At 49.7% G+C, this 12,943-nt stretch overlaps 1 protein-coding gene across 1 annotated transcript in view; it reads left to right on the top strand.

The window, feature by feature from the left end:
• Positions 1-2,361: 2,361 nt before the first annotated feature.
• The window catches only part of spred2a (sprouty related EVH1 domain containing 2a), an 11,363-nt gene continuing 781 nt past the window's right edge, over positions 2,362-12,943 (top strand). The window contains exons 1-6 of the mRNA XM_041035436.1: positions 2,362-2,712; positions 7,979-8,153; positions 8,304-8,472; positions 9,628-9,692; positions 11,918-12,073; positions 12,726-12,943. The exon at positions 12,726-12,943 is cut by the window's right edge and continues 781 nt beyond it. Coding sequence (XP_040891370.1) covers positions 2,687-2,712; positions 7,979-8,153; positions 8,304-8,472; positions 9,628-9,692; positions 11,918-12,073; positions 12,726-12,943 — 809 coding nt within the window. The 5' untranslated portion in view covers positions 2,362-2,686. The remainder of the gene's footprint in view (positions 2,713-7,978; positions 8,154-8,303; positions 8,473-9,627; positions 9,693-11,917; positions 12,074-12,725) is intronic.

The raw sequence follows: 12,943 nt of genomic DNA, 5'->3' as shown, positions 1-12,943 counted from the left end.
CCTACCAGCGTGCAGGCCGTCCGGCTGTGAGGAGGGGCGGAGGAGCTGGAGGGGGGGGGTGAGGGTTACGGTTCCTTCTCTCACTTAAAGGAGCAGAGACTGCCCGCGCGTCCCCGCAGCTTTCACAAGATGTGAGGGCGCGCCCCCAACATTTTTTTCAGCCAGTAAACAGAGTGGAAACAGTCAGTGCAGTGTGTGTGTGTGTGTGTTTTAACTGATGAATAAATAAAGATTTTATTCAAATAAATGAGAAGAACGTGTTTTTTAAACCGGGCCAAAGTTTTGCTGTGGACCTGAAACTGCTCTGGGATCAGCACGGACCTGGTTCACAGGTGTGATGAACTGAGCAGAGAGCAGTGAAGAGTGGGACACCTGCGACATCTGCTGTTTGAAAAGTGTTAATACCAACCGGAGCTGTGGGACTGGGACTCTCAGGCTGCCGAGACACCAACCATCACAACCGGGACCGGGACCAGGACCAGGGCCAGGGCCAGGACCCGGACCAGGACCAGGGCCAGGACCCGGACCCGGACCAGGACCAGGGCCAGGCCTGAGCAGCGTCTGTGTTTCAAACAGCAAAGAAGAAACGGAAAAACAGCTTCCACAGTCCAGCCTCCAGACCGCCATCATCTCCTACAACATCCAGGACAGGACGACAACTGAAAACAACCCGGAGAGAGCAGCGCCCCCTGGAGGCTGCAGAGGTTATTACAGCACATGCCGTGCAGCAGGGTCAGTGAAGGTCCCTCACGTGTCCGTCACTCTGATGGTGCAACAACAAATCACTGCAGTGCCCCTTTATTTAAACGTACAGGTGTGTGTGTGTGTGGGGGTGGGGGTTAACCTGAAGGCCGAGGAGCTGAACGCCACCTGTTTTCTTCACTGAGCGCTCTCTAACTCTCACCTCTGACCTCTAACCTGTGCTGGTTTCCACGGCTACGGATAGATCAGCAACCAGGCTGTGACAAACCTGGATCAGGTGTTCGGCTCCTCACCTGAGGATGTCTGTCCACGTCCTGTACTGTCCCTGCTTCAGCCACTGAGTCTGCGCTTTGCTCACCTGGCAGCTTTCAGCACGTGGTCTTCATCCGGAAGTTTTACAGAGCACGCGCCGGCACTGCCCTTATATACACCGCCATGACTGAATCAATCATCCAATGAGAAGGAGGCACACAGATGGCCCGCCTCCAAAGGATGCTGCTCCTCTGTCACAGAAACTTCAAAATAAAAGTAAACCACAAAGTCAGACATGAACAGCAAAAAAAAAGTAATCTTTCATAATAAGAGTACAAACATGCACGGAGTCCGTGTTTGACTAATGCACGGCTCAGAGGAGCAGTTCTGATGAGAGGACAGAGTCCTCCGGCAGAGTAAAGGCCTGGCAGTGGACACAGAGCGTCCACGCCATCAGATTTACAGGAAAAGGAAGAAAACACTGAAATGAAACAAGAACACGTGATTTTCTCTGAAAAAGTTAGAGTCAGAGAGAAACGACTGATTTTCCCTTTAACGTTTCATTAACACTTTCTAACCTGAGCGTCTTCACAGGACACGAAGCTGAAGCTCTATGGACCCTGGTCCCTGCCTGCGTTTCATCACCTCAGTTTGTTTCTGACTCATCGGACACAGTTAAAACATCAAACACACAGAGACTCATGTCACCAAACACCAGACTCTGCAGATCATTGTATTTAGACAGATGTGGAGCAGATGTGAAGACACGTGTGCAGTAACATGACCTGGCCAGCAGGTGTCAGTGAAACACCGAAGCTCAGAAAGGAGACCAGAGTCCAGGCTCTGCTGCTGCCTCAGCTGGAAGAAGCTCAGGCTGCAGCGCGTTCTGCGGTATGAAGGAAAAGCACCTGTTACAGCACGAGCTTCCTGTCAGTGCTGAGCTCAGGTGGAGCTAATTTAGCTTCTGTCAAACATTACACCTGCGCCGGTGCTGCTTCTATTACAGCACATTACTACAACTGTTCTCCTGTTACAACCACCACCACCACAGCACTGCTGCTATACCTGTTACACTGCAGTACCACAGTACTACTACAACCACAGCTCCAGCTTCTAATACTGCAAGTATTACTACTGCTACAACTTTTAGTTATTTATTATTGTTTTTATTATTATTATTATTATTATTATTATTATTATTATATGGTAATAGCACGTGACTCTGCAGTCCTTCGGGTCTGACGTAAGCCCCCCCTCCCTCCCCACAGCCCGCCCGCTCTGCACTGTCTGCGCTCACTGAATCCAACATGGAGCAAGGAGGACATGGGGCTCGTCAGGGGCCATCCTCACCGACACCACCGCACCATTTTCGGTCACCGCATTCCAGCCCGATCCGGCGGGGGAGGAGGTAGAAGAGGCGGAAGAAGAGGAAGAGAGGCGTAGGAGGAGGAGGTAGAGAAGGAGGAGGAGATCGGATGCGCCTCTTCTGATGCGCTCCAGTGACTGAGGAGTGAAAGGAGAAGAAGTAGGAGGAGGTGGAGGAGGAGGAGGAGGAGGAGAGAGACGGTTATCCGAGATCACACAGCGGGATTAAAGAACCGAGCGGAGAGCGGGAGAGAACCGGAGCAGACACCGCGTCTGCCGCTGCCGCTGAAGGGCGAGGAAACATGAAGACACCGCGCTGTGCCGCCGCGGCGGGAGTTTATTATTACCGGAGGTGAAAGGGGAAAAAATGAGCGAGGACACGCGCCCAGACGAGTGAGTACCCCCCCCCCCCCCCCCCCCCCCACCATTCACAATGATCAATCAATAACCTCATCGTTATCACTGCTGTTATTCTGACCGGATGCGTCCTGACATGCACTGATGACATGGAGAGGATTTGCTGATATGTTGTTATGGGCTCAAGTGATGGGGGGGGGGGGCATCACCCCCCCCCTCCCGGGGCCCTCCTCCTCCTCCTCCTCCTCCTCCTCATCGTCCTTCTCCTTTTCCCAACGGCCTCTCGGGAGAAGGAGAAGGGGGATGGAGAGGTTGTCTGAGGTCGGACAGATTTCACAGGAAGGAGACGTGCAGCCTCCTGCAGATGTGGTACAGTCGTCATAGTACAGGAGGTGGGGTGGGGGGGGGGCATCATGATGGACAGGACCGAGCAGACAGAGGAGGTTCCAACATGCAACATCCACCATGTCTTTATCTTTCATTCACTAAACATGTTCCTCCTCCGGTGCAGAGCAGTGGAGCTCAGGCTTCCTGCCTCCTCACCCTGTGAGCTGAGGCTGCAGCAGGTTGTGACTCATCATCACAGGGTTGCATCTGTCTCCAGGTTCAGTCTGAGGGTCGACAAGCAGCTGGTGCCACTGTATGCCGCTCTGCAGTGTCATGTGCCGAGTCTGACTGGTGGTGTGTCACTGGTGCTTCACTGGCAGATGCCACGGTCCACTGGTCTCTTACTGGTGTGTGGCATCAGATCCTGCCTCTGTGAAAGGTGCACACAGTAACAGTGTTTAAACTCGGTTTAATTTAGGTTTAATCTGGGTTTAATCTGGGTTTAATCTTGGTTAACACAGCTGACTAATGTTCTAATAGTCAGCTGTGTTACTAATAGATGTCTTGCTGATTAATGAGGCAGTGAGTGAATCAGCTGCAGGTTCATCATGTTGCTGAGCTCAGAAAGGTTTGACCCAAACTTATTTACAGCAGTTTACAGTTAGAGGAAAGTTTTTTGTTTATTTGCATGTTTACTTCACTTTTTTTTTTACAGGCACAACACTGGATGCATTAATGGGGGGAGGGGCCACTGAGGCTGCATGTGTATGAGGCCCACGTGTTTTTACTGCATTTTGGCTGATAATGCTAACGCTAACACAGCTGCTCCTCAGCAGAACATGTCATCATCATCACTGCTGCTTATGCCATTATATTGTATTGGAAGATAACATTCATTCTACAGCAAAGCCAAAGCTGCACGTTAGCTCTGAGCAGCAGACGCGAGCGTTAGCTACAACTCTCCAGCTTTAACTACCAAAATGTCGGTTTGAGGTTTTATCTGGAAGCGACGCCTGTTTTCAAACATCTGTTATAAATGAAATGTTGAATTCAGAAGCAATGAAAACAAGCCTTAAAATAAGCGCAGTGCATGAACGTCCTGTCCTATTGTTAGTTACAGTTAAGAATAGATGTTGCATCATATCCTGTGGTTACCGTACGTAACACTGACCTGCTGATTTCCAAACAATGAGATAAAGTCAGACTGATGTTGATGTCAGGAAGAACACAGCACAACATGAGTTGACATGTGTGAGAGGAACGTGGTAAAATCTGTTGGTCCCAGGTGTCACTGTGAGACGCGTCCACCGATGGATGACTTAGAGCTTCAGCCTCAGGGACAACCTGCAGGAAAACTGAGACGGTGTCAGAGACTCAGAGTCTAACAGCGTGAAAGCTGCGACCCTCACTCTAACCCAATCAGAACATCTGAACATCTGCTCGACATGTTGTAGGTGAATAAAGATTAGGAGAAAAAACATCACACAAACCAAAATCATGCAGGTGACAGGAAAAAGTGTGTGTGACACCAGTGAAGAAGAAAACCCTCTGTCTCATCGGAACATCATTTTCATTTGTCTCATCCTTTGATTTATAACCAAACCCCCGCAGAACTCATGCTGTTCCCATCAGCCTCAGCTGTACACCATGTGCACTGCTCATTAGCATATGTTAGCATGCTAATAAACCAAGATGGTGGACGTGCTTCAGGAACACGAGTCGTGTTTGAGAACAGAAGGTTCTGTAGCTGTTCTGAGAGCAGTCGGTGGGTTCTCTGGTTTGGACTGCTGGTTTCCACTGGACTGGGACTGAAGTGTGTTTGTGGGGGTGTTTTCTGTTGATCAGGCAAAACGATTCCCCCAAACCAGCCAACGTTGGGGGGGGGTGATAATGACATTGAGGAAAGGTCAGCAGGCAGCAGTGCCCCCCCCCCCCCCCCAGAGGACAGCATTGATGTTCTATCCGGGCTGACCTCCATCTGAGCTGATTCCTGTGGTCGTACACGTCCTGACACGTGGTCGTCAGCACGTCACACGTTTATCCTGCTGTAAGGCAACAAGTTTCATTGTTTCCCAGTAAGAATGCAGTGAAATCTGCCTTTCAGCCTCAGCTCCACACATTACACTGGATCTTAGACTTATTGTCTCCATACAAACATAATTACAAATCTGTCCTGTTTCTGGAGGAACGATGCAGTTGATTGTCGCCAAGGCTGAAAACTTTGATGTAAACTCAGTTCATTAAATTTGCAGAGAGCTGTAGGACGATACTGAGATGTGACGTCAGGTAGCAGCTTCACAGAGACTGACGAGGCCTCAGATCCAGGAGAACCTGACTGACAGAGAGCAGCAGGAAACTCCGGGATGATTCGTCTGACCACTGATCTGCAGGCTCAGCATCAGATGAACACCCAGAAACTCTGATGCTCTGGGCACATGTGTGAAACCATCCCTGATCAGCGTCATGTGTGAGGCGTGATAACGGTCACATGTCAGACCCACGCTTCACGCACTCAGACCAGGCTGCCCTCAGTGTGGCTCAGAAGCAGCTGTTCACTGACATGTGGAGCAGGCGTTCAGCAGAGGAGGAAACGTGGCTTCAGTTTTCATGTTTGTGAGACACTGAACTTAAGCTACAAACTCAGCAGCAGGTAATTCAGCATGAATCATACCTGCATGCTGAGCTCCGCCCTCCTCCACACACAGCAGGAGGCGAATGTTGGTGTGACGGTCGCAGCGTCCGGCGATGGACAGTGTCTGACCGACAACGTGACACGACTAATGGAAGATGGATTTCCTTTAGGGTCGACCGTGCGGCTGCACATCGACACTGCTCACGTTTCACACATCCGCTGACAGAAAGCTGTGGAACAGCAGAGGGTCGACGCTGTGTGTGTGTGTGTGTGTGTGTGTGTCTCGGACTCGGCTCAGTTTGTTTCTCAGCAGTGAAGCAGCAGCTGATCCTGGTTCAGCTTCAGCTGCAACGTGTTTTCAGACTTTTTAAATTTCAGATGTTGTTGTTTACTTGTTTGTGGTTCTTCACTGGTGGTGCAGAGGTAAAGTCCCAGTCCACCACAGCACAGACCCAGGCTCGTGTTCGTGGTGGGAAGCCAGTGAGGGATCGTTTCTGTTGGCACCTGTCCACAGGTGAGCGAGCTGAGAGAACGCAAACAGACAAAATAAAAAAAACACATTGAAAGAAAGCAGCATTATGTTTACGGGTTGTCTGTCCATCTGTCCGTCCCGGAAAGCGCAGTATCTTATTTGGAGGTCAAAGGGCAGGGTCACTATGACCATATTTATGTTTTTCATGGTAATGTGATATCATAAGAACCGTCAGAGGGACGGCTTTGCACAAATGTTAACTGTGCCTCAAGAATGAGCTGAGTAGACTTTGGAGGTCAGAGGTCAAAGGTCAAGGCCACTGTGACAAGACACCTGCTACAAACAGGCACCCAGCTGCAGGCATGCCACCGCCATGTGGTACTTCTGGTTTTTTTATGTGAACAGTGGCGTGATGTTGTTGTCCATGCTTAGCACAGGTGCACAGGTGCTAGCTGTAGCTGTGAGCTGCTACTGACCAGTCACCTGACCAGGTCTGAAAACTGTCCACTGTGTCCAGATCTTTGTCTTTATTCCTGAGTTTTCCTGCTCTGTGTCGGTTCATGAAGTTTTACTTGTTCCACCACAAACTCACCAAACTTTAAGTTCAAATTGACCTCCATGGATCAGCGTCATGGAAACATGAACATGAACATGAACATAACAGGACGATGATGGACGAAGCTGCAAAAACAGCAGAGATGATCTGAGTCTGGTCCGAAGTGTTAGAGACCAACAGACTGACCCCAGGCCAGTGAAACCTCCATCAGTCATTTTATAAATCAAAGTGTCTGTTTGCAAATGGAGGATCTCTCATTTTACAGAGTGCAGTCCCTCCTGTGTGTGTGTGTGTGTGTGTGTGTGTGTGTGTGTGGCATGAGTCATCACTGCATTTGCCGACAGCATGCAGTGACACACACACACATACAGACACACACATAAGCACATCTGTGTGACAGGCAGAGTGAATCACACGGTGGGGAGCAGGGGTGTGTGTGTGTATGTGTGTGGTGTGTGTGTGGTGTGTGTGTGTGGTGTTTGTGTGTGTGTGTGTGTGTGGTGTGTGTGTGTGGTGTTTGTGTGTGTGTGTGTGTGTGTGTGTGTGTGTGTGTGGTGTGTGTGTGTGTATGTGTGTGGTGTGTGTGTGTGTCTGTGTGTGGTGTTTGTGTGTGTGTGTGTGTGTGTGTGGTGTGTGGTGTTTGTGTGTGTGTGTGTGTGGTGTTTGTGTGTGTGTGTGTGTGTGTGGTGTTTGTGTGTGTGTGTGTGCGTGTGGTGTGTGTGTGTGTGTGTGTGGTGTTTATGTGTGTGTGTGTGTGTGTGTGTGGTGTGTGTGTGTGTGTGTGTGTGTGGTGTGTGTGTGTGTGTGGTGTTTGTGTGTGTGTGTGTGTGTGTGTGTGTGTGTGGTGTGTGTGGTGTTTATGTGTGTGTGTGTGTGTGGTGTGTGTGTGTGTGGTGTTTATGTGTGTGTGTGTGTGTGTGTGTGTGTGTGTGTGTGTGTGTGGTGTGTGTGTGTGTGTGTGTGTGGTGTTTGTGTGTGTGTGTGTGTGTGTGTGTGTGTGTGTGTGGTGTGTGTGGTGTTTATGTGTGTGTGTGTGTGTGTGGTGTGTGTGTGTGTGTGTGTGGTGTTTGTGTGTGTGTGTGGTGTGTGGTGTTTATGTGTGTGTGTGTGTGTGTGTGTGTGTGTGTGTGTGTGTGTGGTGTTTATGTGTGTGTGTGTGTGTGTGTGTGTGTGTGTGTGTGTGTGTGTGTGGTGTGTGTGTGTGCGTTGGGGGGGGCCTTGGGCTTGAAGCTCGAAGTCATTTTCACTTTCCACCACTTTGAATCCAAACGAATCGCCGCCGTCTCCACGCTAACCGATGCTCTGTGTGTCTCAGTGACAGCTACATTGTGCGTGTCAAAGCGGTGGTGATGACCAGGGACGATTCGAGCGGCGGCTGGTTGGCGCAGGACGGCTGCCTGAGCAGAGTGGGGGTGTGCAGGCTGCTGCCGACCGAGCTGCTGGGACGCAACACTTTCCTCATCCACGGAGAACGGCTCAAAGACAAGCAGGTCGGGCCGGTGGCACGGTTCACCTCCTCCTGCAGACTGATTTCACATCCCATCACAGAACTGTGTTTAATGATGAGAATTCTGATATGAATTATGAATCTTCTCCGTCTCGCCGGCCTGGTTCGACTGATGTGCTTTTTCTTTTTACAGGTGATTCTGGAGTGTTTTTTAAAGAAGGATCTGGTCTACACGAAGGCCACGCCCACGTTCCACCACTGGAAGGTGGACAACAAAAAATGTGGCCTGACCTTCCAGAGCCCGGCCGACGCCCGAGCTTTCGACCGCGGGGTGAGGAAGGCGCTGGAGGACCTGACAGAAGGTACGTGAAACCTGTGTCCAGTAAACCAACTTCCTGCTTCCTGTCTCTGCGGTTTAGAGGTTCACTTATCAAAGCTCGTCCCTCTGGACACAAACCTGAGTCTGTCTGTGCGTCTCCGTCAGACTGAACCTTCCTCACATCAACACATCAGACTAACAGAACAGTCAGATTCCATCACGTTCTCCATCATGTTCTCAGCTCTTCTTCTTCTTCTGTGGTTTAATGACAGCGACTGAGAATCAGCTGCACCTGCTGCTTTATCTCCATCAGCCAATATTTTATAATATTCTATAATTCTCTGTAACAGTCCTTTGATGAAAGTCAAAGGTAAATGGTGACTGGAAATTAAAACTGAAGCAAAGAAGGTAACTACAACCCCCAACATGCATTTCAGGGAGAAACGTCCAATCACAGAGCTTTAAATTCTGTCAGGTTCGTCTCTAACCGTAAGTCAAAGCTAACGAAGACCTGCAGCGTGAGCCACAGTCAGATCTCAGAAGGCTTCTGATTGGCTCCTGACCCACGGCAGCAGTGGCCCATGGGTATTGTAGTATTTAGAGCTGTACACCAAACATAAAGCTGCTGTGATTATCCAAACTGCTCCCAGTCAGTGACTCAGTGGATTATTACACAACAGAAAGTGAATATAAACCAAACCTCACAAACGTGGTGCTTAGCCACAAAGATAAAGCCGCGTCCCGCATCACTTCATGCTGGGCTCTGATTGGTCGATTGCAGTCCTGAACTTACTGCAGCCTGTCTTTAGTTTAGTGCCGTCACTGTCTGTGTGAACAGGTTTGTCCTGCTGTGATCGTTCGTCCTGTTAGTTGGACATGAACAGATCCTTTGTACTGCTCAGTGATCAGGGATTCAACATTACTGTCCGTCCACTGTCCACGTCCACTTGGTCTGTCTGACTCAGGCTGCTGAAGCCTCATGCTACCGTCAAAAACTTTGGAAAACATTTTTACTGGGACTGAGGACAGTGGATTTTGTCCATCCAGTTGTCCAGTCCAGTCTGAGCAGGAGGAATGATTACAGCAAAGTCTACCTGTCTCAAAAACTCGCGGACGCGTCCTTTAACAGCTTAAACTGAGCATCGGTAAAAGCAGCAGATGAAGCGAGCCTCGTACTGATCCCGCTGTCTGTCCCCAGGCTCGACCACGTCCTCTTCCACGCTGCAGAACGAGGCGGAGCTTGGAGACGATGACGTCTTCACGGTGAGAAACTCTTCCAGGATCCGTTCAGTGTCTGAGTGAATGTCTGGGAAGATTTACACATGAAGGTTATTGATCATTGATCATTGATCCAACTGAACAACTCCACCCTTCATTTACAGCAACATCAGGACGTTTGTTGGACGAGCTGATTTTATTTAGAGACAGAGACACTGCTTCTGTTTGTAACGATGACTCTCTGTGATAGGACCTGTGTGTGTGTGTGTGTGTGTGTGTGCGTGTGTGTGCGTGTGTGTGCATGTGTGTGTGTGCGTGCATGTGTGTGTGTGTGTGTGTGTGTGGTGGGGGGTATCAGACAGGAAGTATGAGGGATGGGAGGGGTCGGGCATCCTGTGGTGAGTATGACCAGACACATGTCACTGTTCTGTTTGGGGTTTGGGTTTCAGCCAGAAACACACACTCTCTCTCTCACACACACACACACACACACACACACACACACACACACACACACACACACACACACACACACACCATGTGGGTAAAGCATCAGCTGTGACGGATCTCTGATCAGATCACTGATCCTGGATCATCCCAGCTTCAGCACCTGCTCCAGGTGGAGCTGGTTCAGCTACTTTAAATACAAGTGGATAGTTTAGTCCATTGGTTCCCAACCTGGGGGTCGGGCCCCTCCACAGAGTCAGCAGATACACTTGAGGGGTCGTAAGATGCAGAAAAAACAAAGCTCTGATTCACTGATCTGTTTTCAGTTTCAGGACTTTTCTCCGATCTTTGATGTTTTAGTAAACATCGGATCACTTTTCTTCTTTGGCCTCAAACAGATATTTAAATGAAACTGTCTGAGAGGTTCAGTGTCTCTAATGACTAACAGACACCTGAAAACAGGACAGAAGAACTTTTCGCATTTTAAAGTCTCTGGTAGATTCAGCTGCTCGTCAGCGTGGTGGAGCAGAAGCATCAAGAAGCAGAAAATGAAAATACTCAAGTACAAGTAGCTCCAAGTTGTTCTGAAGTTTAGCAGTTGAGTAAATGTACTTTATGATCTGTCCGTGTCCAGCAGGGACTCTGGGAACATAGCGTGTGCACCAGTTTCTGTTCTCTGCGTATGGTTTCCTCAGGATGTCCAGTGCTGGACAGGACAGTGGGACCTGTCAGTAATCTGCCAGTGAGCTGCCGGTTTACGTAGCCGGCCTCGTTCCCTCAGGAAGAGGACGGATGTCTCCCCACTCCGTCATGATGCAGTGCTTCCTCTGCTGTGGACTCCTCTGAGTGACTGAGATCTGGAACACACACATACTGTGTCCTGGGTGACGGTTGACTTTTTGCACAGTTTTACAAAATGTTTTAAAATGAAAGGATGAACAGGTGGACCACCCGTTCACAGGTGGACCATCTGAAAAGAGACGAAGAAGAAACTGCAGGCTGATGTAAACAGTGGCAGCTCCAAAACATTTTTCAAACCGCTCTGTAAATCCACTGAGGCGGGAAATATATTCAGCAACTAAATCCGCCGACACTGAAGCATCACAGGGAACCTTTAACCAATCAGCAGCTTACAAAGACAGCAGAGGACCTGACACGTAAAGACGGATGAGTCGTCTTCATGTTGATATTTACAGATGAAACGGAGACGCAGCTTTAGAGAATCAGATGACGGCCTTTTCCCGCGTCTTCACCTTGTACAACTGGAGAAACTCCAGCTGCTCAGTGTTCTGGTCCATTCGTCCTGTGTGATCTGAGTGAGCTCACTGAACTCGAAGCCCCACATGAAAGCGGCGGCCCATGTCGACGCCGAGGATGACGTAACCCACCGCAGGGCCATGGGCGGCGCGGCCGGGCTGGGATTCATTTAACACGGAGACTTCAGAGGCGGCTCAGCCACGCTGCTGCGGTTCTCAGGTCTTTGATTTTTTCCTGTGTAACTACACACAGAAACCTGGCGCAGGGTCAGAACGTGCTGCAGTGCAGCTCAGGTGGGTCCAGAAAGGAACTGAGATCAGACACGTTCTCCTCGTGTTTGGTGAATCAGTGGTTTTCTGTCATTCAACTGAATGAATGAATGAATGAACATGAACTAAAAGCTGTTAATACTTTCACTTCAGTAGGATTTTAAAAGCAGGACTTTTACTTGCTGATTGAAAACACCTGCTGTGACATCACTGATTGGGGTGTGGCCTGAGGTGCAGCATGTTTGAGCTCACGATCACATGACCTGTGATCACCTCTTCTCTTTCCTCTTCCTCCAGACCGCCACCGACAGCTCATCCAACTCGTCCCAGAGGAGAGAGCCAGCGATGCACGCGTTAGCCCCGCCCAACTTCTGCGAGCCCCGCCGGCACCACTGCATCCTGGGACATTTCTATGAGCAGCACCGGCCCTCTGATCACTACTTCCTGGACCAGGTGAGAAGAGTCAGGGTGGGACCTACAGCTGGGATTGATGGGACCTGACGTGGTCCAGATTTGCATCTTTAACCTCTTTAACCCATAATGCCTCAGGGTTTTTTTTGCCAGTTTGGATTAAATTGAAATCAGGCTCAGTGAGGTAAAGGATCTGGATCTCATTAGACTTAATGTCCGTGTTAAATGAACCATCCGCTTTTCAACATCTCATTTTCAGATCGTTAAAGTCTGACTGTAATATTCACGTTATGTGAGCGAGCCGCTGGTGGCTGGAGTCGTTCCCTCTGTTCGTCCCGTCCTACACGACCACAGTCCAACACGTCATCAGTCAGATGTGGAATGTGTGTAGTTTTACAGAGCGGTGGTTCTACACAGGGATCAGCTGATGTACAGTACGGACAGGATGATTAGCTCGTGCTAATGATTAGATCCAGATCCATGCTTTAAGAGTGAAACCGTGCCAAGAGTCTCAGAATCTGAAACACTGTAAATCTGCCAAACCACATGTTGATAGGTGGAGATTTACCTGTGAAGTGGACTGTATCACCATGACGACTACCACCCCAAGGGGTCATCATCGTGCTGTGGTGACTCGTAGTCCCACAGGAGGACTAACTTTTTAAAGGGTCTCCGTCTCTCTGTGTCTCTGCAGACGGTGCACATGTTTCCTCGTCACGTCAGCTTCCAGGTGGACGAGGAGGAGATTGTGCGCATCAACCCCCGCGAGCGAACCTGGCTGACCGGCTACGAGGACTACCGTCACGCCAACTCCACGCGAGACAAACTCGCTCAGCCCGACAACCCTGACGCCTACATACACTTCACCAAGAGTGAGCTGCCCAAACATGACTACACCTACCCGTACCCGCT

The sequence above is a fragment of the Toxotes jaculatrix genome, chromosome 4 (assembly GCF_017976425.1).
Source record: "Toxotes jaculatrix isolate fToxJac2 chromosome 4, fToxJac2.pri, whole genome shotgun sequence".
Classification (NCBI taxonomy): Eukaryota; Metazoa; Chordata; class Actinopteri; family Toxotidae; genus Toxotes; species Toxotes jaculatrix.
Note: the sequence above shows the minus strand (reverse complement) of the source record. Positions and strands in the feature narration are given on the sequence as shown.